General features: G+C 38.4%; 1 protein-coding gene and 1 non-coding gene across 2 annotated transcripts; one reads left to right on the forward strand and one right to left on the reverse strand.

Moving 5' to 3' along the window:
• Positions 1–311: 311 nt before the first annotated feature.
• LOC122033943 lies at positions 312–3,784 on the reverse strand. The gene is made up of 4 exons (XM_042593088.1): positions 3,704–3,784; positions 2,596–3,087; positions 1,440–1,662; positions 312–640 (listed from the first exon to the last, which is right to left on the reverse strand). Exons 1-4 carry the CDS (start codon positions 3,782–3,784, stop codon positions 312–314), a joined length of 1,125 nt encoding a protein of 374 aa, XP_042449022.1.
• Positions 3,785–24,211: 20,427 nt separating this feature from the next.
• LOC122035578 lies at positions 24,212–24,317 on the forward strand. The gene has a single exon (XR_006127117.1). It is a non-coding gene; the product is annotated as a small nucleolar RNA R71 (small nucleolar RNA).
• The last annotated feature ends 2,527 nt before the right edge of the window (positions 24,318–26,844 follow it).

Below are 26,844 nucleotides of genomic sequence, written 5' to 3' on the forward strand. Positions count from 1 at the left end.
CTATATCTTGCCCTATCGATATATCCCTCAAAACGAGTCATATGGACTCCCTTTAACTCTAGAAAAACTTCTAAAAATTCTTAAAATTTTCCTAAGGTTATTCCACAATAACCCTAAAAATAATTTCGCATATATTACATTCTCCCCCACTAATAAAAATTTGGTCCCCAAATTTACCACTACCAACTAAAAGCAAGAAGTAGTAGATAAACTTATTCTAGTTACTGAAATAAACTTTACTCACCTTCAGTAAATAGGTGTGGGTAACTGGCTCGCATCTTATCTTCTAACTCTCAGGCGGCTTCTTCTTATTAGTGATGCCACCATCCGACCTTGACCAGTCGAATTGTCTTGTTCCACAAATGGCGCTCTTTGCGGTCCAAAATCCGAACTGGAATCTCCTCATAAGATATATCCGGCTGGAGTACAACTGATACATCAGTGAGAATATGCGAAGGGTGTGGTACATATCTCCTCAACATAGATACATGGAATACATCATGCACCCCAGTAAGTGATGGTGGTAGCACCAGTCGATACGCTACCTCACATATCCTCTCGAGAATCTGGAAGGGTCCAATGTAGCGAGGTGCCAATTTACCCTTCAGCCCAAACCTTTTTACTCCTTTCGTAGGGGATACTGGTAAGAATACATGATCACCAATAGAAAACTCTAAAGGTCTCCGTCTCCGATCCGCATAACTCTTCTGTCGATCCTGAGCCTCTAATAACCTGCGCCTGATAATACGATCCATCTCTACATCATGCTGAAGACTCTGTGGCCCCAAAATCTGTGTTTCCCCAACTTCTATCCATAAGGTGGGAGATCTACATACAACGCCTCATAAGGTGCCATCTGTATCGCTGAATGATAACTGTTGTTGTTGGCAAATTCTACTAAATGTAAATGATCCTCCCAACTACCTCCGAAGTCTATGACACATGATCTCAGTAGGTCCTCTAATGTCTGTATAGTACGCTATGACTGGCCGTCTGTCTGGGGGTGGAAAGTCATACTAAATTGTAACTCGGTACCCATAGCCTGCTGTAGGCTCTGCCAAAATCGTGAAGTAAACCGCAGATCTCTATCCGAAATAATACTGAGAGGTACACCGTGAAGCCTGATAATCTCTCTACAATACAACTCTGCCAATCGATCCAATGACTCCGTCCTACGGATCGGAAGGAAATGAGCAGATTTGGTTAATCGATCAACGATCACCCAAATCGTATCATGTGTTCGTCGGGTTTTGGGTAGACCCACGATGAAATCCATCGTGATATGCTCTCATTTCCATTCCGGTATCTGTATCTTCTGGAGTAAACCAGCGGGTCTCTGATGTTCAGCCTTCACTTGCTGACATACAAGGCATCGTGCAACGAAATCTGCGATGTCTTTCTTCATGCCAGCCCACCACGTCTCAGATCCCTATACATACGTGTACCACCAGGATGAATCGCAAATCTGGATCGGTGTGCCTCCTGAAGTAGGTCCTCCTTCAAAGAAGGTAGCTCAAGAACACACAATCTCCCCCGGAAGTATAGAATTCCATTTCCATCGTAAGAAAACTCTGTCTGCTGTTCTGGGGTAATTCTGCTACACAAAAACTGCAGATGTTGATCTGTAGCCTGAGCTTCTTTAATCCTCTCTACGATGGGTGACTGGGCAACCATAGATAACAGAATACCCCGCTCAGTCTGACACTGCTCTACTAATCCCAATTTCCTACTCAATGCATCAGCTACCACGTTAGCTTTCCCTGGGTGGTAGTTGATTGTACAGTCATAGTCCTTCAAGAATTCCATCCATCTTCTCTGTCTTAAGTTCAATTCTTTCTGAGTAAATAGATACTTAAGACTCTTATGATCCGTGAATATCTCGAAGGTAACTCCGTATAGATGGTGTCTCTAGATTTTCAGCGCATATATAATAGCTGCCAACTCCAGGTCAAGCACTGGATAATTCTTCTCATGCTCTTTCAACTGACGTGAGACATAAGAAACTACCCGTCCATGCTGCATGAGTACTGCGCCTAACCCCTGTAATGATGCATCTGTATAAAGTACGAAGCCATCATCTACGGAAGGAAGCACTAATATAGGTGCAGAAATGAGTCTTCGCTTGAGTTCCTGAAAACTCTTCTCGCAAGACTCTGTCCAACAAAACTTCACTCCCTTTCTAGTCAACTGAGTCAAAGGCAGAGCTATGCTAAAGAAACCCTCTACAAATCTCTAGTAATACCCAGCTAAACCAAGAAAACTACGAACTTCCTGTACAGACTTTGGCTGCTCCCAACTGGTAACAGCTTCTATCTTTTGTGGGTCCACGGATATACCACTGCTAGAAATAATATGCCCCAGAAACCCCACAGAAGATAACCATAATGCACATTTGCTGAATTTTGCATAGAGACGTTCTCGCTGGAGTGTCTCCAATATTATATGAAGATGTCGCCCATGCTCTTCTTCGGATCGAGAATATATCAAAATGTCATCGATGAACACAATCATGAACTGATCCAAGAACTCAAGAAATACCCTATTCATCAGATCCATGAAAACTGCTGGAGCATTGGTAAGCCCAAATGACATTACCAAGAACTCATAGTGTCCATAACGAGTACGGAAATCTGTCTTCTGTATATCTGAATCCCTCACACTGAGCTGATGATAGCCAGAGCACAGATCAATCTTTGAATACACACAAGTATTCTTGAGCTGATCAAACAGATCCTCTATACATGGCAGTGGATATTTGTTCTTAATAGTCACTACATTCAGCTGCCAATAGTCGATGCATAATCTCATCGATCCATCCTTTTTTTTCACAAAGAGTACCGGAGCTCCCCATGGAGACACACTAAGATGGATAAACCCTCTATCCAGCAGCTCCTGTAATTGTACTTTTAGCTCCTCCAATTCTTTAGGTGCCATGCGATACGGAGCCTTTGATACCGGTGTTGTCCCTGGAATCAACTCAATCATGAACTCCACTTGCCTTTTTGGAGGCAAGCTGGGTAATTCTTCTGGAAACACGTCAGGATACTCCCGAACTATAGGAATGTCAGAAATTTGTGTGGTATGATCCTGATCAATCGTAATCATAGACAACAAATACCCCTAAAATCCTTGAGACAATAATCTCTGAGCTTGTATTGCTGAGATGACATAAATCCCCTCATCCTTGGTACACGACAAATACTCGAAGGTATCCTCCACATTTCCCAACCAAGAACGAGCAATACTAGGGCCGGGAACTCCATGAAATAAAGTAAATTGGTCCTTTACAGACCGAGCCAGTAGTGGGATACGCGCTCTATCCCTCACCCAAGGAGTAGTGGCGGGAGCAGGGACTACTGATGGTAATACCGGAGAAACTACCTGAGGCTGAAAACCCTGATCTCTCATGTGAACCTGGGGGGTCTGTCCACAACTATCAATATCAATCTCTGTAGGATCCCTGAGAGAATCTGCCTCCTGCTCTACTGGCTCAATAGGTTGCTTTCGTGGTCACCCTAGACCACGACGCTGACTAGGGGCTGTATCCCCACGCTTCATCCCTGATATTACAACAAGGTAAGAATACCGAATTATAATATAACAGTAAATTTACTTACATCCTATAGCTTGGAGATATCCTACCGCTGCCTGGTCCCAATATCCGAACAGTCACATCGAAAAAATGCGAATCCCGAGTGTAAACCTCGTAAACTTTGTAATCCTCGTAAAACTCGTAAATCTCGCAATCCTTGAAAAATCCAAAACACGATAAAACAACAGGCATCGCAAACCTACTTTGATACCACTAAATTGGTATCAGAGAAATTTTGAAAATCTGGAACACATAGCAAGTATCGTATACCTGCTCTGATACCACTAAATTGTCACGCCCCGGGTGAGTCTCTATCGAAAAATTTCGGCAGCATCTCCCCTGTACCGGTGATAATCTGAACCTCACATGCATACAAAAATACATCAGCCACAAGCGGCTGGAATATATGTGCACAAAAGAAACAACAACCACATAGTTAACATTCACAGCCCACCCGGTTGGATAAAAGAAATGAAAACAATCATGCAACTAATATGTAGCCCACACGACTATATCAAAAAGACAAAAATACAACGGAAAGACGAAGAGGAAACCCACAAATACAAAAGTCCATGAAACACATCACAGACACAAGTCCACAATACACGTATCAAAACATAGTTCGTTCTCACAACTCTAAATCCAACAAATACGAAGTGTAGGAAAAGAGAAGCAAAACCGATAAGAGTCCTCGGATATAACGTGGAAAGTGGGACCGGCCAGCAACATACTCCAAGCATCTCCATATCATCTACCTACTGCCTAAAACCAACATAGTATAGACGGGGTGGTGAGTACAGGTAACTGTTACGTTCCGTAAGTGTACGGAAATGTCGCAAGTAATATAAAAGATTATCGTATCCACAGGGACTGGAATAAGCACTAGAAATGTCTCAATGCGAATTAGCTAAACAACTATCCAATTGTTTCAAATGCAAAGTGAAGGTAAACAAATCTAATTTTAAAGATCAACAAACAAGAGTTTAGTGTTTTGGGTTATGATAAAGGGAGATTCTAGGAGTTTCGATTTCTTTGTAAGATTTCTTGAATGTAAATGGTTCACCAATTCTTATCCCTCAATTGCCAAACACTAGTAGAAAGTTGCAGGTTCTCTCTTGCAATAGATAACCGGCTAAGGACTGAGAAATGTATCTAAATATGATCAATTAGACGTGAACCTACGTTGTCCTTACACAGAAGCGCACCTATTACTATGCCTTCCTTGGATATCAACATAGAAGCCCACAACTTATTAATCTATTAAGATACAAGAAACTAATCACAAGATCCATCCTACTCTCTTGAATATTCCTATTTCCTCTTCAAGATTATCTCTCAAACGTCCTTACACGGGCTTGCACCTGTCACGTGGATCCCTCGGATGATCGAGTGAGAGTTTATCTTTACAAAGTCCACAAGAAATCCAAACAATCAATCATGAATGAGAATTAAGCACAAATCACCATTAATCATTCAAGATCTAATTGATACAAGCAAGACAATGTCATTGAAACAAGAAATTGGCAAATCCACAAGAGATTACATCAATCCATCATACAAATACTCCCTTAATCCTAGAATACAAGATCTACTCCATGAATCGAGGAAGAATACCCGAAGAAATAAAGATTACAAGCATTTCTTAAATCCCCAATCCAAGAAACCAAGAAAAAGGGGAAAAGAGAAAACTTATCTACGAAGAAGCCTCGCTCCGGAGTCGAAATCGTCAAGAACTCCCCTCGAATCGCCCAGAAATCCTCCCAAGAATGGAAGAAAACCACCAAATCTTGCCTTCTCCCAAAGGGGGAGAGATCCCCTTTCAATTCATGAAGGAGGGTTTAAATTGTAACGCCCGCCCTTCCAGGTGGAACTAAGGCCACCCCGGAGGGACGGACGTCACTGAAACATAGACATCAATTATACTAATGCATATGGATTCATGGCAGCGGAAGACTTATTTAAATTTTTTTTATTCATATGCATTTAGTTTACTTATCATGGCATGTGAATCAAAGCATACTGAACATTATCATCATATCATCATTATTCTAACATGAGTAAAATATCATAAGTGTATGAAATACTAGCTGAAATCATCAGCATAAGCATAGGTCTAACATTGTTCACATGCATAACTTAGATAATTCAAAGAAACTTAAATAGATCTATCCACCAACACTTCCACACACATCTTCCTTGCCTTTCTTGCTCTGCTCCCCTTAAACAATCCATTCCTTGCCTTTATCTGCAGTACAAGGAAAACGTGTAGCTATAAGCCAAAGGCTTAGTGAGATCCTTGCCTACCCATAAATCCGAAGAAACACATAACATAACATGTAGAAAACATAGCATAGCATAACATAGCATGGAGAGTCATAACATAGAACATATCTTATCATGTAAAAACCATAACAACTCATAGCGTCACATGGGGGAAAGCAGAACATAATATATCATATCACCTAAGGAGCATAACATATCAAAGTCTATCATGTGAATGTATATCATGATTCATATCACATTCTTTAAGCACATATCATGAAGCCTATCATATCATGTAAACATGTATCATAACTCATACCTGTTCATAAGGGTGCATAAACATAATTTCATAAATATGTGCATGTAGATGCAATATGTATATTTTTAAAACATGTATCATGGAATGCACATATGCATCATGCTTCTTTCAAAACATATAGTATACATACTTGAATATCATATCATCATCATCATCATGAGAAGGGCCCTGGCTTGTACCACATGTAAACATAAATGCGCGCAATCCCTAGGACAGGGTAGCTAGCCCCGAACCTACTAGGGATCTAGGTCCGTTCATAGTCCGTCGACCTAGGGGCGTACTGAGGAGCCCATCCCTTAACGAGGTCCGTTCATATCCCGGGGCGCTTATGGAGCCCACCCTTGGTACAAGCCATACAAAGTAAAATATCATGCATATCATATCTCATCATATCATACATGTCATAATTCTTGTCATATCATTAAGAGAGCTCTTGATCCCAACTTAAGGGAAGCATCTCTTTACCATAGCATGAAGAGTGCTCTTGATCCCAACTTAAGGGAAGCAACTCTTTTCCATAACATGAAGAGTGCTCTTGGTCCCAGCTTAAGGGAAGCAACTCTTTAGGCTTTTCTTCTTACATAAGCCATTCATACATGCATTATAAAACATAACATGTTCTTATCATAACATAAAGCATAACATGTCATTTTCATATCATCAAACATGGCATATCATCTCATGAACTTAACATACATATCATGAACATGGCATATCATATCATGAGTCTAGCATATCATATCATTAACATGGCATATCATGTCATAAGTCTATCATGTCATATCATAAGCATGGCACATCTTATCATAAGACATAGAAATGCAACATATCATAAAGCATGAAAGCTTACTTCACTTATATATCAAAGACTACATATCATGAAAATGCCTAAGCATGTTTGGTTAGGTTTAACTTTTTCCTAACCCAATTTATCCATCTTGGCCGAACCATATCAGTAGGTTTCATCCTCATTTCATTCCATATTAAGCATAGAACTTACCCACATAACATGTAAAACTTAATCTAAGCACATACAAGGTAATATGCTTCATGAATAAGCATGCTTGAGTTCAAAACTCTAACCTTAACCCATTTATCTCAATTTGGACAAAACATATCAGTAGGGTTCTTATATCATTTGGTTCCATATGAAGCATAAAACTTATCCACATAGCATGTAAACTTGATCTAAGCACATACAAGGTAATATACTTCATGAATAAGTATGTTTGAGTTCAAAACTCTAACCTTAACCCATTTATCTCAATTTGGACAAAACATATCAGTAGGGTTCTTATATCATTTGGTTCCATATGAAGCATAAAACTTATCCACATAGCATGTAAACTTGATCTAAGCACATACAAGGCAATATACTTCATGAATAAGCATGTTTGAGTTCAAAACTCTAACTCTAACCCATTTATTTCAATTTGGCCGAAACATATCAGTAGGATTTCATATCATTCTACTCCATAAGAAGCATAAGTCTTAACATGTAACATGCACATTTAATCTAAGTTCCTATAGAGCATAGTACAAGTACCTACAAGGAACCATACTTCATGAATAAGCCTATTTGAGTTCAAAACTCTAACCCTAACCCTTTTATTTTCATTTGGCCGAAACATATCAGTAGGGTTTCATGTCTTTTTATCCCTTAGGAAGCATAAAACTTAAACATGTAGCATGCACATTTAATCTAAGTACCTATAGAATATTGTACAAGTACTTACAAGGAACCATACTTCATGAATAAGCCTATTTGAATTCAAAACTCTAACCCTAACCCTTTTATTTTCATTTGGCCGAATCATATCAGTAGAGTTCCATATCATTTTATTCCATAAGAAGTATAAAACTTAAACTTATAACAAGCCCATTTAATCTAAGTGCCTACAAGGTATTGTACTTCATGTTCTAAACATATTTGAGTTCAAAAACTTAAACCCTAACCCATTTATTCAATTTTGCCAACCATATCAGTAGGGTTTACCACCATTTCATTCCATATGAAGCATAAAAACCTTAGTTATAAACATGTAAAAATTCATACATCACAAAGAGGTACAACTAGTATGGTTTCTAACTAAAATTCTTGACCTAAGGCCTTATAATCAATTTGGCCGAACCATATAGCTAGGTTTCTCTTTTTTTTTATTTTTTTTTTCTTCACGACATGAAGAACGAAGACTAAACTAACAACATATGAAATTCTTATATCATAGAGTAGAAATTTAAGTATGTGATCAAAGAAAAACTTATTCTAGATCCTTTCTTCCATCCTTGGCCGAATCATGCAACAAGTTCTAAATTTCTTTTTTTTTTTTTTATAACATGAAGCATCTCTTATCACTTGTTAACCCTAAGTAACTACCTATTCTTTATCTTGACCATCTTCTTTCAAGAAAAGTTTTAGAGTTTCGAAAGAGAAAAACATTCTAAAAACCGAAGCTACTTGTACTGCAGTGAGGGGATACTCACATCCTTGCGCTTGTTTTCCTTAGAGATTTAACCTTTTGTTGTGGATCCTTCCTAGAGAGGGGAAGCTTCCTTGCTCCTTGGTCTCGGCAAGAATAAGGAATGGGTGAAGCTTGGGGAACGGTGCAGGAGGAAGGAGTAAGAGAGTGAATGAGAAAAATGCCAACTCATTTTAATTTCTTCCTTTTATTCATCATGAGAGGAGGAAGGAAAAATATATTTTTCTTCCTCCTTTCTTTTACTCTCTTCATCATTAAGAAAAGTCTAGATACATCCCTTCTTGGTGAGTAAGAAAGGAATATTCTAGAGCATCTCTTCATTAGAGAGGGAGAAGACAACTCTCACTTCTCCTTCTTAAGAGAAGAGCCTTTTCTTCTTACATTTAATTATGGTTTCCCTCTCTTTCCTTACAATAATTTCTCTTGGTCTAGTGGTTATCTTATTCAGGTATCTAATGAGAGATCTAGAGTTCAAGTCCTAGACCTTATGTATTTTTATTCCTATTTTATTTATTTAAGTGTTTGGCTAGGAGCAAAAATTCAACTAAAGCATATATATTTTTCTTTATTCTTTATTCATGATAGAATATTCTAGAATTTTGCTAAGGATCCTATGGGTGTTACATAAATAGAGGAGGAAATCGGGTGCCACACGACCCCGTGACACGGTCGTGTGAGATTCACACGGCCATGTCCTCTTCCTTCTCTGCCAAAGCTACACGACCGTGTGGTGCACACGGCCAGGACCCTTCTGTTCTCTGGAAATGCTACACGGCCGTGTGGTGCACACGGCCACCACCTGCTTGGCCTCTGGAAACCTCACACGGCCATGTAGATCTACACGGCCATGTAAAGCATCTGCTCTAATTCCTTCAAATCAAGACACGACCGTGTGAGATTCACACGGCCATGTCCTCTTCCCTTCCTGTTAAAACTACACGGCCGTGTGTAGTACACGGCCTGATGCTCTCTCCCTTCAATTCCTTCCAAGCTTGTCCGAGGACGCACAATCTTCACCACTTTCGAAAATGCACAAAAATAGATCTCCGAACCAAAAGAGTAAATATGCTAAAAGGTGAAGTATAAAATGCATAGATCAAGCATGCTCAAAGTATGTGCGTAAAACATGCATAAAAGAGTATATAATCTACACACACCCCAGACTTAAACCTTTGCTTGTCCTCAAGCAAAATGCAGTCTAAATTCATATGTTCTACAACACATTCATAAAACCTAGTGCACTTTCCTAACTCTATCAAAAAGTTTCATTAACAAGCATGATCATGGAAACAAGTAAAGTATGGTTCAAGCATAAGAATCTTGTGCATAGTGTAAAAGTAACTCAACACCCTTTAAGTTTCAATCCATGTCCTAGTCAAGTCGTCATCAAATTTGAATTCCTAGTGTTTCCAGTGAAAGACAAGTAACCAGTGATAGACACTTACTCACCATTCACTTGGTTCATATTTCTCAACTAACCCAAGGTCTCAAAGGTATGCTCAATCTCAAGGGAAGCTAAGCAGTCATTTCCCCAGTAACCTAACTCGGTCTCAAAGGGGTGACTTGCTAGATTCCACTCATGACAACTGTTTTTTATATCCCTTATTTTTTTTTATAAGTGTTTGCATTGTGCAAAACTTATTCACAAATGTACTTTTAGCACACATTTGGGATATTTTGATTTTTCCAAATGAGCTTTAATGATTTGAGCCTCATCCAGTAACCAAAATGAAAGTTGAGAAATCACCATAGAAACCAAGTACTAAGCAAACAAGATGAATCATGACTATTTCAATGACATCAACTATTCAAGCATCAAGCACAAGTGTAGTGAAGATAAAATCCTTAAGGTTGAACCAAAACTAAAACTCATCACCATAAGATTCTTAGCTTATTAATGCTTCCCAAGATAGAAAAAAGAACTACACAAAGTTTACTACTAGCATCATTCGAACATCATGAATCAAGACAATAATCGTGCTAACATTTCACTTGAATCCAAGAAAGCATATAAGTGAAGATTTGATGTTCTCAAAAAATTTTGCCATGATTATTTCAAAAACAAGCAAAATAAAGCAACAAGCAATGAAAATATGAACCAACATGAAAAACTAACAAAAACTAAAAACTGAAAACCAAACTAAACAGTACATGACACCCCCCCCCCCCCCAGACTTAAACTTTTCATCGTCCCGATGAAATCAATATGGTGGAGGAGGTGGAGGTGGACGAGGGAAAGGAGGTCTACGACGTGGTTGGCCAATAGGAAAACTAGGAAAACCTGGAATCTCACCCAAGGATCTATGATACTCATATAAAGCATCTACTTGTTGGCTAGTAAGCATCATGCTCTACATAAAATCTCTCATCCTAGCCTGATCAGTATCATAATCCTGCACAAACTCATCCACTTGACCTTGAAAATTCCTCGTAAACTGAAAATGATTTTGTACCTCCCTAAACTGATCATCGATAAAGAGAAGCGCCTTCGTTGGGAATCTTGCTTCTCATGAAGTGATTCTAGAGACGTACGAAAATCTGAAAAATCAAACCTAGAAGATCCCGTGCCATATGCAAAAGAATGCCTAGCGGGCTCCATAAAACTAGAAGGCTGCGGGTGTCCATATGACGAGGGCTCATGATGTGGCTCAGTGTCTCCAGGTATAGAAGGGTTATCCTCAAAATCTAACTCAGAAATTACCCAATTAGCTGGGTTACGAATAGTAGTTCGTTCAGGAAAAGGAAGGGGTAAAGGAGAACCACTCCTCCTAGGAAACGCGAAACCATTCTCATCCCGAACGATCATTTTCATAGCAAGACATGCATCAATGTCAATCATGTCATTATCATGAATTATTTCCAACCCATCAACATCAAGATTTAATTTACAATCTATTCGGGTAATCAAACCACCAAAAACAATTGATCCCGATGATGCCCTAGCAGATCTTAATAAGGTTTGAACAAAATGAAAACCATAATCAAATTCAACCTTATAAAGCATAGCCCATAAAGCATAAAGCTCTATCTTTTTAACTACCCCATCACTCTCTCCCCTACCAAAAATAGTTTTACCCATGACTCTATGTAGATACCTAAAGATGGGGTTTTTCATATGGGAGGCCTTAGCTCTTGAAGGCTCATAAGGTTGATCTAACCCAGTTATTGCATTCCAAAAATGATTCCAATTAAACCTTGGATCAAACCTACGAGGGCTATCGGTGGTTAATCCAAAACAAGAATTAAAGTCACTAAATGCCCATAGAAATTCTTGATTCATTAGTCTAAATGAGATTTTTCCAAAATAATCATCTTCATTAGTAAAATGGACATCCAATGAACTTAAAAATTGCAAAACAAGACGAGGATATGTAGGCAAATGTGTGTACATAATATCACTCCAATCCAAAAACCCAATCATCAAATCTACATCTTCCCTAATTCCAAGTATATCAAGAACAGTCGGGTCCATATATCTAGTACACACTATCTTTCTATTGACAAGAATTGCAAATCTAGTTACTTGATCATCATTTCTAAACACAATATTGAATTCATTGTCATTACCTTCGTTGCGTGAAGTCCTTTTGCCTTTGCCCTTCACTGGTTGTTTTCCTTTGTCCCTTGATGGCTCCTTCTCTTTGTCTCCACTGGATCCACCACCTCCTTTGCGAAGTTTCTTCAAAATATTGGACATCTTGATGAGTTTAGATAGGGGAAGAATTATCTAGAGTTGGAAAAATGGAACTCAAAGAACAAAACTTCAAAGAACAAAGATCTTAGGTTAGGAGAACAAAAAGTCCAAGTCTTAGAGAGGAGGAGAATCCGGATCTAAGAGATCTTGAGAGATTAGAGAGGAGTTTTTAAGAGATTGGGAGAGAAAGATATGTTTTGGAGAGTTGGGGGTGTGCGGAACACGGCCAAGATCTGGCCGTGTAAGGTAGAAAGAAGACTTTAATAACTCTCCTACACGGGTCGTGCAGATCCACACGGCCTCCCCCTCTTCCTTCTTCGCACGGCCGTGTCCGGGACACGGCCTCTCCATCTTTCTTCGATTCTTTACACGGCCATGTTTGAGACACGGCCTAGACCTCTTTCTCCTCGGAGACTACACTACCGTGTCTGGATGACACGACCCAAGCACTTCCCTTCTCTGCAATAGCACACGACCGGGCTCTGTTTTGCACCTAACCTGAAAACAAAATCAAAAGAATGCATCAAACTAAAAGAAATTAAGATACAAATCAAAACTAAGTAAAAGAACCCTTGGGTTGCCTCCCAAGAAGCGCTTGTTTAAGGTCTTTAGCTCGACCAAACTTGATCATTCACTTCTTTTCCTCGCCCTTGGAGGACAGATATACTTTTCATTTTTGTTGGGAGATCTTCTCCCAACATCTTCCACCACATTGTCTCCTTTGTTTGGTGGCCTTCCATGTGTTGGTTGCTACTCGGAAAGCCTATAGGTTCCATTGTACAAAAATTTTGTACAAAGGTCTGAACCTTTTCCTAGCTACCATGTGTTCTTTTAAATTAAATTTTGGATCTCCTGCGGAACTTAACACGTTTGATCCAAAACTTAATCTATTTGTTCTTTTAGGTTTTGACTTGGATCTCCTGCGGAACTTAACACGTTCGACCCAAGTCTCCTTAAGTTATTAATTCCATTAAATATCAATTTCCATAAAAGGTTCCCAGTACTGACGTGGCGAGGCACATGGCCTTCTTGGATATGGGAGCAACCACCACCGACTAGACAAAACCTTTAATAGAAAGCTAATATTTAATTTCCTAAAATAACTTTAGGTTAACCAAAGAGAACAATCAAATCACAAGGAAAAGAAAGAAACAAAAGAACACAACTTCGAAAAACCATATTCAAATACTAGAACGTAAGCCTCTTGTATTTGGTATTATTTCCATAAATAACTAGCATGATGCGGAAATAGAAATTACTAGTTATACCTTGTAGAAAACCTCTTGATCTTCTACCGTATTCCTCTTCTAACCTCGGACGCTGTGTGGGCAACGATCTTCCAAGATGAGAAACCACCAACCACCTTCTTCTCCTCCAAGCAAGGTTCGCCACAAGGAAACTTCACCAAGGAGGAAAACAAAATACTAACCAAGCTCCAAGAGATGCTAGCTTTCTCCTTCTTCTTCTTCTTCTCCTAGTATCCGCCACCACAAGAACTCCAAGGGAGAGGGAGAGGTTCGCCACCACAAGAGGAAGAGAAGGAGATGATGGCCAGCCACACCAAGGAGAAAAGAGGGAGAGGAATAATAGATGTTGTGTCTTGTGAAGGCACCTCACCCCTTCTTTTATATTCCTTGGCCTAGGTAAATTAGGAAATTTAATTACAACAAATTTTCCTTAATTTCCTTGACATGATTTAATTGAGAAAATAAAATAATATTTCCCAATTAAACAATGATGGCCGGCCAAATCAAGAGAACAAATTGGACAAGTTTTAATCAACAATTAAAACTTTCCTTATTTGTTTCCAGAAATTTTAAAAATAAAATTTCTCTTTAAAATCTCTTCATGGTTAATAAAAGGAAATATCTATAATTTTAATTTTATTAACATGTGAATAATTTTAAAGAGAAAATAAAAACTCTCCAATCTACAAATAAGGAAAGAGATCTAATCTCTTTCTTTAATTTTTGTAAAACTTTTACAAGAGAGATATTTTAATTTTAATTCTCTTTAAAATATATCTTCCACATAATAATAAAATCTAAAATTAAATTTCTTTTTATTTAATTATGGCTGGCCCTACTAGCTTGGGTTCAAGCTAGGGCCGCCACCCTTAGGCCGGCCCTAGCTTGGTTCCCAAGCTAGCTTGGCCGGCCCCTTTAGGTGGGTATAAAAGGTGGGTATATGTGGGTATAGTACTCTATAAATAAGAGGCTACGATAGGGACCGAGAGGAGGAATTGGTTTTGGTCTCCCGATAAAATTACGCCCCCAACACACAACTTAATTTTATCAATGATAATTCATTCCACTAGAGAACTATCATTGAACTACCGCACCAATCCCAAATTACATTTTGGGCTCCTTCTTATTATGAGTGTGTTAGTCTCCGTGTTTAAGATATCGAATGTCCACTAATTAAGTGAGTTAACAACTCATTTAATTAATATCTAAGTCCAAGAGTAGTACCACTCAACCTTATTATCATGTCGGACTAAGTCCACCTGCAGGGTTTAACATGACAATCTTTATGAGCTCCTCTTGAGGACATTATCAACCTAGTATCACTAGGACATAGTTTCCTTCTATAATCAACAACACACACTATGAGTGATACCATTTCCCAATTTATCGGGTTTATTGATTCATCGAACTAAATCTCACCCATTGATAAATTAAAGAAATAAATATCAAACATATGTGCTTGTTATTATATTAGGATTAAGAGCACACACTTCCATAATAACTGAGGTCTTTGTTCCTTTATAAAGTCAGTATAAAAGGAACGACCTCAAATGGTCCTACTCAATACACTCTGAGTGTACTAGTGTAATTATATAGTCAAGATAAACTAATACCTAATTACACTACGACTTTCTAATGGTTTGTTCCTTTCCATTCTGGTCGTGAGCTACTGTTTATAATTTATAAGATACTGATAACATCATCTTCTGTATGTGACACCACATACTATGTTATCTACACTATAAATTAAATGAACAACTACAAAAAAATGTAGATAATTAGACCAAATGTGATTCTTTATTCATAATGAATGTTTACAAAGCTTAGGCTCTCAGTATACACTCCAACAATCTCCCACTTCTCAATGACTAGCTCTCACCATATGATTCATTCTCCCTCCAGCTGGTCAAATTGCAAGGAAGGGCCTTAGTGAAAGGATCTGCCAGGTTATCCGCTGATGCAATCTTGGCGATGACAACTTCTCCTTGCTTCACGATATCTCTTATCAAGTGGTACTTGCGCTCTATATGTTTACTTGCCTTATGGGCTCGTGGTTCCTTTGAGTTTGCAACTGCACCACTGTTATCACAATAAATTGTGATGATTTTGGGCAAACCAGGAATCACATCTAAGTCCATTAGAAAGTTCCCGAGCCATACAGCTTCTTTAGCCGCCTCAGAGGTCGCTACATACTCAGCTTCCATGGTTGAGTCCAAACGCTGCTTAACACTCCTCCATGAAATGGCTCCACCTCCAAAGTAAACACATAGCCCGATGTAGACTTCTATCCCTATCTCGATTGGAAATCAATCCTGTAACCCATGTGAGCAAATCATCCGCTTGGTAAACTAGCATATAATCCTAGTCCTTCTCGTGTACTTTAATATATGCTTTACATCCTCACGTTCCTGTCAGGTAACTGTGTTCCCACGATGGTAAAATAGATATCGTGTCTCGTACATAGCATTGCATACATTAGGCTTCCTACAAGCATAAGGAACTGCTTTCATGTCCTCTATCTCTTTTGATGTCTTTGGAGACATCTCTTTAGATAGAGCTACTCCATGTCTAAAAGGTAAGAAACCTTTCGAGTCTTGCATGCTAAAACGAGCAAGGATTGTATCTATATATGAAGCTTGGGATAGACACAACAGTCTTTTCTTGCGATCCCGTAGAACTTTCATCCCAAGAATGGGTGCACATTCTCCTAAGGCCTTCATAGCAAATGTTTTGGACAACCATACCCTTACGCCCGATAATACCTTGACATTGTTGCCAATTAACAAAATATCATCTACGATAGTACAAGAAATACCACCACGTTTCCGCTACACTTTTATATACACAAGACTCATCCGGACTTTGAATAAATCCATATGACTGGATTACTTCCTTACATCGGATATTCCAAGCCCTTGCCGCTTGCTTCAATCCATCAATGGACCTATTGAGCTTGCATACTAGCTGCTCTTTGCCTTTTTCAATAAATCCTTCCGTTGCTTCATATGGATGTTCTCTTCAAGACTTCCATTAAGGAAGCTGTCTTGACATCCATTTGCCAAATCTCATAATCCATATGAGCAAAGAATGGATAAGAGTATCCGGATAGACTTAAGCATGGCTACCGGTGAAAAGGTTTCCTCATAATCAATTTCCTCTTCTGAGTGTACCCTTCGCAACAAGCCTAGCTTTGAAGGTTTCTATCTGTCCCTCTTTTTCCTTTGTAAATCCACTTGCATCCAACGGCTTTTACACCATCGTGGTTCTCCCAGACCTTATTAGAGTACATGGACTCTATTTCGTAATTCATTGCCTTTTGCCAAGATGCGATCTATATCTTGGAGTGCTTCATCATGATGGATCAGGTTCATGTTTACCCGGATCAAGTCCAAGACTCTCCCAAAACATGAATCTTTCAGGCATTACAACCCTCCCACTACGACGAGGCATCGTGGTTGTGTATCATGTGCGACACGTGTTGTCTCTTGTGGTACTTCATCTTGTCCTGGTGAAGTAGACATGTCCTCTCTAAGTTCTTCTAAAACAACTTTACTCGGGCTTGTGATCCATTATATAGTCTTCTTCTAAAATCGGCATTGGTGCTAACAATGACCTTCCGGTCTTTAGGACTATAAATAAACCACCTTTCGCCTTTGGGATATCCTACAAACACGCGAACTTCTGACGAGATTCTAACTTATCTGGTTTCAGACATGTGTTGGACTACCCCATATCCGAATATGTCTTAGGGTTTCGCCCATTCCACAATTCTATGGGAGTAGAAGAAACTGATTTAGAAGGTACTAAGTTCGTAACGTATCGTTTCCAGAGCATATCCCCAAAACGAATTTGTAATTCCAATAACTCATCATTGATCTAACCATCTCCATAAGAGTCCTATTCCTTCGCTCTGCCACACCATTCTAGGTGTGGATAATTGGGATTGAATCCCCTCGATAAGTAATTCCTAAACTCTCCTAAGAGGTATTCGCCACCACGATCAGTAGTGTCTTGATACTTTTACCTAGTCGCTTCTCCACATCAGCCTTGTATTCTTTGAACTTATCAAAGCACTTTGACTTGCGGCGCATTAGGTAAATGTATCCATATCTTGAATAATCGCTCATGAAAGAGACAAAATATTCAAAACCTCCTCTTGCCTGGACAGACATAGGACCACATAAATCCGAGTGAACCAACTCTAACACTTCTTTGGCTCTATACCCCTTGGCCTTGACGGCCTCTTGGTCATTTTACCTTCTAAGCAAGATTCACAAGTTGGAAAATTTTCCAACTCTAATGAACTAAAAGTCCATCGGCTATAAGCCTACTTAAGTTAATATGACCAAGCCTTAGATGCCAAAGATATGCTTGGTTCATTTCTAAGGTTCTTTTCTCTTATTAGAATTAGAAGATGAATTATAAATTTCCATGTTTTGCTTTGTGGAAGAATTTGATTTAAAATATACAAATTGCCAACTAATGCACCGGAACAGATAATCACTTTATTTCTTTTAATAACTACATCGCTATTGAAAGAAACTGAATATCCATCTAAAAACAGTTTAGAAACTGAAATTAAATTCTTTCTAAAACCGGGTACATAAAGACAATTTCTTAAAACCAAATTTCTATTTCTACTAAAAGATAAGTAGACGCCTCCCATTGCAACACTGCCACCTTAGTAGCATTGCCCATGTAGACGGTAATCTCCCTTCAGATAGTCGTCGGGTTTCCTGGAACCCCTGCACACGTATCTACACACCAGGTGCTGGTAGATAACACCGCTAAACATGTTTCAAAAACTAGAGTATGAGGTATACCGATGTTTTGGTTCTTACGAGGACAGTCCACCAATGTTGTGCTTCGTTTACGGCCTCCTCGTCATACATTGATCTCCCGTGAACTTTGTTTCTTCTTCTTCACAATCATTGTCAACAAAGTGTTTCCTTTCCGATCGTAATTTCCGTCCAAAGAATGGCTTATACCTTCGGCAAGTTCTTCTATGAATAAATCCTTTTATTTATATTTTAAAGGCTCATCCTCGAATTCAAGACATCGTCGATCAGGTTCCATCATTTCTCCTCCAAGGACCGTCTCTCTTGTTCGGATAAGCCATCATGTTTAGGATATGATCCTTACGGAGTACCCTCTTGCATGGTGGTCATTATCTTTCTCATAGCTTCTTGTCTAGAAGCCCTATCCCGATGACCAAAGAGTTCCTTGAGATTGTTCATAATATCATAAGTTGGTAAATCTTTATGTCGATGTTGCAATACATTTGACATTGAAGCCAAAATGTAACACCGCGCCATCTCATCTGCTTTTACCCATTTCCTATGATATTCAATCTCCTCTTGGGTAGATTCACCAGTAGGTGCATCAGGGCACTGCTCAGTCAGTACAAATTTATAGCTTTCAGCAGTAAGAACAATGTCCAGGTTTCTTTTCCAATCTATGTAGTTTGGTCCAGTAAATCTATTCTGTTGAAGTATGATGAACAGTGGGTTGAAAGACATCCTAAGAATCACAAATAACTTTTGGTCAGAACTCTAAATTTAGAATAATATTGATTCCTCAAACAATACTATTTTAAATTAACCAACACCTTAAACCACCGTGAATTTTGTATACCACGTTAGTGTGGACGTATACAAATTCAACATTTGTAAAAGGAGGGTTTTAACCCATTAATTTTATTATCTTGTCAACCTAACTTTTTGACAAATAAAATTAATAGTTGGTATTATTTGGTCACACAAATAATAGCAGTGCGTTAGGGAGGATACTATTAGATGTGTCTAAGTGTACACCATTACTTGACACTAAGTCCATTAATAAGATTATGCCCCTTCCGCTGGGGAAGATCACACGCCTTAATTAACTTCCTATAGTCATCCATAAATGGAAGTCTGTTCTAGTGATCCGCAAACAAGCTCATCCGTTATGGAGGAAGGCACTCGAGCCAACGCGCAAGCTCGTTTGCATCACTTACAAACCAAGAATGGAGACCATGGGATTTACTTAAAATCCCTCTCCCACTTAGTTATTTATAAATGAGGAATTTTAACTATGCTAGCCTACTAAACTTGTAAACTAACATGCACACAGACAATATAAAAGCAATAAATAGAAAATCTAATTTTCAACTATTATGGCTTTTATCTTTAATTGTCCTCCGTGTGTTGTCATCCGAAGCTGCGCCACCAGGTCTAACTGTCGCATCCATCTTGCTCCGAGTTCCACTGCGCCTTGGTCCTTAGAAGGTTCCACGCTTTGCAAGATTCGATCCATGACATAAATAGAATTTTACATTTTGATCCTATATTCCATAAAAGGAATGTACATGTATCTAGATCAAAATAAAATCCTAATAAAACTAAATACGACTCCTGCTGTATTTTAATACAATCATGCACACACATATAAATTGCCCTTGACATGTCCAAGGGTCCAATCACACATAATTAACTAAAAGCCATAATAGTTGGATCCTGCATCCTACTATTAACTGCCTAAATTATGTATGACATGTGCATAATTAAACTAAATACCAAATACACAGAGGCTAAACCCTAGCTCGATACCAATTGTTGGTTGCTACTCTGAAAGCCTATAGGTTCCATTGTACAAAAATTTTGTACAAAGGTCCGAACCTTTCCTAGCTACCATGTGTTCTTTTTAAATTAAATTTTGGATCTCATGAACTTAACACGTTTGATCCAAAACTTAATCTATTTGTTCTTTTAGGTTTTGACTTGGATCTCCGCGGAACTTAACACGCTCGACCCAAGTCTCCTTAAGTTATTAATTCCATTAAATATCAATTTCCATAAAAGGTTCCCAGATCGACGTGGCGAGGCACATGGCCTTCTTGGATATGGGAGCAACCACCACCGACTAGACAAAACCTTTAATAGAAAGCTAATATTTAATTTCCTAAAATAACTTTAGGTTAACCAAAGAGAACAATCAAATCACAAGGAAAAGAAAGAAACAAAAGAACACAACTTCGAAAAACCATATTCGAAATACTAGAACGTAAGCCTCTTGTATTTGGTATTATTTCCATAAATAACTAGCATGATGCGGAAATAGAAATTACTAGTTATACCTTGTAGAAAAACCTCTTGATCTTCTACCGTATTCTCTTCTAACCTGGACGTTGTGTGGGCAACGATCTTCCAAGATGAGAAACCACCAACCACCTTCTTCTCCTCCAAGCAAGGTTCGGCCACAAAGGGAAACTTCACCAAGGAGGAAAAACAAAATACTAACCAAGCTCCAAGAGATGCTAGCTTTCTCTCCTTCTTCTTCTTCTTCTCCGAGTAGTATCCGGCCACCACAAGAACTCCAAGGGAGAGGGAGAGGTTCGGCCACCACAAGAGGAAGAGAAGAAGATGATGGCCGGCCACACCAAGGAGCAAAAGAGGGAGAGGAATAATAGATGTTGTGTCTTGTGAAGGCACCCTCACCCCTTCTTTTATATTCCTTGGCCTAGGTAAATTAGGAAATTTTATTACAACAAATTTTCCTTAATTTCCTTGACATGATTTAATTGAGAAAAATAAAATAATATTTCCCAATTAATGATGGCCACATCAAGAGGAAACAAATTGGACAAGTTTTAATCAACAATTAAAACTTTCCTTATTTGTTTCCAAAATTTTAAAAATAAAATTTCTCTTAAAATCTCTTCATGGTTAATAAAAGGAAATATCTATAATTTTAATTTTATTAACATGTGAATAATTTTAAAGAGAAAATAAAAACTCTCCAATCTACAAATAAGGAAAGAGATCTAATCTCTTTCTTTAATCTTTGTAAAACTTTTACAAGAGAGATATTTTAATTTTAATTCTCTTTAAAATATATCTTCCACATAATAATAAAATCTAAAATTAAATTTCTTTTTATTTAATTATGGCCGGCCCTACTAGCTTGGGTTCAAGCTAGGGCCGCCACCTTAAACCCAGGCCCTAGCTTGGTTCCCAAGCTAGCTTGGCCGGCCCCTTTAGGTGGGTATAAAAGGTGGGTATATGTGGGTATAGTACTCTATAAATAAGAGGCTACGATAGGGACCGAGAGGAGGAATTGGTTTTGTCTCCCGATAAAATTAAGCCGTGTTCGCCCTGAACACACAACTTAATTTTATCAATGATAATTCATTCCACTAGAGAACTATCATTGAACTACCGCACCAATCCCAAATTACATTTTGGGCTCCTTCTTATTATGAGTGTGTTAGTCTCCGTGTTTAAGATATCGAATGTCCACTAATTAAGTGAGTTATGACAACTCATTTAATTAATATCTAAGTCCAAGAGTAGTACCACTCAACCTTATTATCATGTCGGACTAAGTCCACCGCAGGGTTTAACATGACAATCTTTATGAGCTCCTCTTGAGGACATTATCAACCTAGTATCACTAGGACACAGCTTCCTTCTATAATCAATAACACACACTATGAGTGATACCATTTCCCAATTTATCGGGTTTATTGATTCATCGAACTAAATCTCACCCATTGATAAATTAAAGAAATAAATATCAAACATATGTGCTTGTTATTATATTAGGATTAAGAGCACACACTTCCATAATAACTGAGGTCTTTGTTCCTTTATAAAGTCAGTATAAAAGGAACGACCTCAAATGGTCCTACTCAATACACTCTGAGTGTACTAGTGTAATTATATAGTCAAGATAAACTAATACCTAATTACACTACGACTTTCTAATGGTTTGTTCCTTTCCATTCTGGTCGTGAGCTACTGTTTATAATTTATAAGGTACTGATAACATCATCTTCTGTATGTGACACCACATACTATGTTATCTACAATATAAATTAAATGAACAACTACAAACAAATGTAGATAATTAGACCAAATGTGATTCTTTATTCATAATGAATGTTTACAAAGCTTAGGCTCTCAGTATACACTCCAACACCATGAGGGTGGAAATTCCATTCCTCAAGTTTATAAATGTTTGTCCTGCTACAAGCATTTAAAAGAGACGAGACATGGTTAGAGATATTAGATAAATCATATTCCAACCTTTCCTTACCAATTACCAAAGAAAGATTATGATTTTTGACATCAATTATAGCTCCAGCTGTAGCAAGGAAAGGTCTTCCTAATATGATAGGAATCCTAGGGTCCTCTTCCATGTCCAACACGACAAAATCTGTGGGAATAACATTCCCATCCACCTCTACTGGCACATCTTCTATAATACCTAAAGGGTATCTGCAGGAATGATCGGCAAGTTGAAGTGTTATAGTAGTAAGTTTAATGTTTTTGAGACCTAATTTATTACAAATTGAATAGGGAATGAGGCTAACACTTGCCCCCAAGTCACAAAAAGCTTTTTCAAAAATTTTTTTTACTATGTTGCATGGAATATAAAAGCTCCCTGGGTCCTTTAGTTTTGGGGAAGTGTTCTTCTCCAAAATAGCACTACATTCCTCACTAAGCGCAATGGTCTCAACCTCTCCTCTTCTTCTCTTGTTTGACATGAGATCCTTCAGGAATTTGGCAAATCTAGGCATTTGAAGAATAGCATCAATAAGAGGTACCTCTACACAAATTTCCTTAACTTTTTCTAAAAACTTGCCAAATTCTTCATCTTTCTTGAGCATTGTAAGTCTCTGAGGAAAAAGGACAGCTTTGCTCTGATGGTTCAGTGGAAGAGTCTCTTCAACCTCAATGGTACTCTCCTCATTATCTTGAATCTGATTTGGTATAAGAGGAGAGAGCTCTTCTTCTTTTTGTATCCCTTTTGGAGCAGTCACTTGGGAGTCTCCCAAGGTCCGTCCGCTCCTAAGCTCAATTCTATTGCAATGCTCCATAGGATTCACATCAGGTTTTCCTGGAAGTTGTCCTAGTGCTCTGGATGATGAGGAAGCTAGTTGGGCAATTTGACTATCCTGGATCTTTTGATGCTTTTCAGAATTATCCATTTTCTGAATGAGCTTTGCTAAATCTTGCTTCATTTCATTTTGACTTGAGATAATTTCTTCAAGCATCTTTTCAATATTTGACTTTGGTAAGCCTTGAGAAGATAGATGTTGAAAATTTGGTCTTGCCCCCATAGATGGTCCTTGATCTTGATTATTTCTATAAGAAAAATTTGGATGGCTCTTCCATCTAGGGTTATAAGTATTTGAGTATGGGTTGTTCTGCCTTTGATTGTAACTCATGATTGCATCACATTGTTCCAGTTGATTGATTTGTGCAGTGATAGCTCCCAATGGACATGAGTCATTTGAGTGCTCTGAACTCCCACATACTTCACAAGATGTACTAATAGCATTGACCATATTAGCACTAGTCCCCATATTCTCAAATTTCTTTGTAAGAGCGTCTAATTTTGCAGACAAAAGAGTGACTGCATCTACATCAAACTTTAATTGTTGGGTTTACAGAAGAATAGCCACCACTTCTTTCATTTGCCCATTGATGATGATTTTGTGCTACACTGTCAATAATTTCTTCAGCTTCATCTAAACTTTTATTCATAAGTGCCCCTCCAGCAGCTGAATCAAGGGACACTTTGGTATGATAGTTGATACCATTATAAAAAGTGTGCAACACTAACCATCTTTCCAACCCATGATGTGGGCATTGTCTGAGCATACTATTATATCTATCCCATGCTTCAAAAAGAGATTCTGAGTCAGTTTGCTTGAAGCTTGCAATTAAATTCCTCATATGAGCTGTTTTGCTTGGTGGATAGAATTTATCAAGAAACTGTTGCTCACACTGCTCCCAAGTGGTGATGCTATTAGGGGCCAAAGAATTCAGCCATTGCTTTGCCCTATCTCTTAAAGAAAACCCAAATAATAATAATCTAACTGCTTCTGAAGGAACTCCATTCATTTTCATGGTACCACATATTTCATAAAAGACCTCTAAGTGTTGATTGGGGTCTTCATGAGGTCCTCCACCAAATTGGTTCTGCTGCACCATAGATATAATTGCGGGTTTGATCTCAAAGTTATTAGCTTCCACTGAAGGTCTTGAAATACTAGATCGAAAACCTCTTGCATAAGGTGTTGCATAATCCTTGAGTGGTCTATTCGCCATGTTCAAATGTTCCTGTTCTTCAATTTGCCTTTGCAGAATTCTTCTTTTATGGAAAGTTCTGTCAATCTCAGGGTCAAAAGGAAAGAATTCCCCTGCAAAGTTAGATCTTCGCATACACAAGAACAAGATAGCAAATGACAATTCAACAGAAAAATAAAAGAATCAAAAATGCAGAATTGAATTTGTACAAAAAGAATTAACAAGAAGTAAAAGTTATACAAGAAAGTAAAAACAGAAATCTAATGATTAGTTACAACTATGCAATATGAAAGGAAAACAAATGTTATGTTTAGTCTAACTCAATTGATAATTCCTAATGTTATAGCGCAGTCCCCGGCAACGGCGCCAAAAACTTGTTCGCTCTCCGTAAATGTACAAGTAATATAAAAGATTATCGTATCCACAGGGACCGGAATAAGCACTAGAAATGTCTCAATGCGAATTAGCTAAACAACTATCCAATTGTTTCAAATGCAAAGTGAAGGTAAACAAATCTAATATTAAAGATCAACAAACAAGAGTTTAGTGTTTTGGGTTATGATAAAGGGAGATTCTAGGAGTTTCGGTTTCTTTGTAAGATTTCTTGAATGTAAATGGTTCACCAATTCTTATCCCTCAATTGTCAAACACTTGTAGAAAGTTGCCGGTTCTCTCTTGCAATAGATAACCGGCTAAGGACTGAGAAATGTATCTAAATATGATCAATTAGACGTGAACCTACGTTGTCCTTACACAGAAGCGCACCTATTACTATGCCTTCCTCGGATATCAACATAGAAGCCCACAACTTATTAATCTATTAAGATACAAGAAACTAATCACAAGATCCATCCTACTCTCTTGAATATTCCTATTTCCTCTTCAAGATTATCTCTCAAACGTCCTTACACGGGCTTGCACCTGTCACGTGGATCCCTCGGATGATCGAGTGAGAGTTTATCTTTACAAAATCCACAAGAAATCCAAACAATCAATCAAGAATGAGAATTAAGCACAAATCACCATTAATCATTCAAGATCTAATTGATACAAGCAAGACAATGTCATTGAAACAAGAAATTGGCAAATCCACAAGAGATTACATCAATCCATCATACAAATACTCCCTTAATCCTAGAATACAAGATCTACAACATGAATCGAGGAAGAATACCCGAAGAAATAAAGATTACAAGCATTTCTTAAATCCCCAATCCAAGAAACCAAGAAAAAGGGGAAAAGAGAAAACTTATCTACGAAGAAGCCTCGTCTTCGGATCCAATCCTCGCTCCGGCCTCGAATCGCCCAGAAATCCTCCAAAGAATGGGAGGAAACCACCAAATCTTGCCTTCTCCCAAAGGGGAGAGATCCCTTTCAATTCATGAAGGAGGGTTTAAATAGAGGAGGAAATCGGGCGCCACACGGCCCCATGACACGACCGGCTCCACGGCCGTGTGACTCACACGGCCAGGACCCTTCTGTTCTCTGGAAATGCTACACGGCCGTGTGGTGCACACGGCCACCACCTGCTTGGCCTCTGGAAACCTCACACGGCCATGTAGATCTACACGGCAATGTAAAGCATCTGCTCTAATTCCTTCAAATCAAGACATGGCCGTGTGAGATTCACACGGCCATGTCCTCTTCCCTTCCTGTTAAAACTACACGGCCGTGTGTAGTACACGGCCTGATGCTCTCTCCCTTCAATTCCTTCCAATTTTGTCCGAGGACGCACAATATTCACCAATTTTGACTCCTGTGTACAGAAAATGCACAAAAAACAGATCTCCGAACCAAAAGAGTAAATATGCTAAAAGGAAAGCTGGAAGTATAAAAATGCATAGATCAAGCATGCTCAAAGTATGTAAATGTGCGTAAAAACATGCATAAAAGAGTATATAATCTACCCACATCAGTAACTCAGCGGGTAATGGACAGAATAAAGCATGGTCTTCATAATAAAGTAGGAATCAAGAATACAGTCTCCATAAGTAAAGAATAGAATCATGCTGTCAAAAGTATAATACATCTAACTATATCTAATACATCAATGGTATATGAATGAACCTGACATAATAAATGCATATAACATAAATGTACATACCCGAAAAGAATCAATACCATGATACCATGATCTGTAAACTCAACGAGTCAACAACATACTCCTGACACCTG

The sequence above is a fragment of the Zingiber officinale genome, chromosome 11B (genome assembly GCF_018446385.1).
Source record: "Zingiber officinale cultivar Zhangliang chromosome 11B, Zo_v1.1, whole genome shotgun sequence".
Taxonomy (NCBI): domain Eukaryota; kingdom Viridiplantae; phylum Streptophyta; class Magnoliopsida; order Zingiberales; family Zingiberaceae; genus Zingiber; species Zingiber officinale.

What these genes read in the sequence shown, in the direction of transcription:
- LOC122033943 (XM_042593088.1), bottom strand. Translation starts at nt 3,784, where the DNA reads ATGCCTGTTGTTTTATCGTGTTTTGGATTTTTCAAGGATTGCGAGATT. An exon ending in AGGATTACAAAGTTTACGAG is followed by an intron (nt 3,088 to 3,703) that starts GTTTACACTCGG and finishes ACGATTGATCAG; the next exon opens with GATCATACCACACAAATTTC. An exon ending in GATTCATCCTGGTGGTACAC is followed by an intron (nt 641 to 1,439) that starts GTATGTATAGGG and finishes TATTCTTACCAG; the next exon opens with TATCCCCTACGAAAGGAGTA.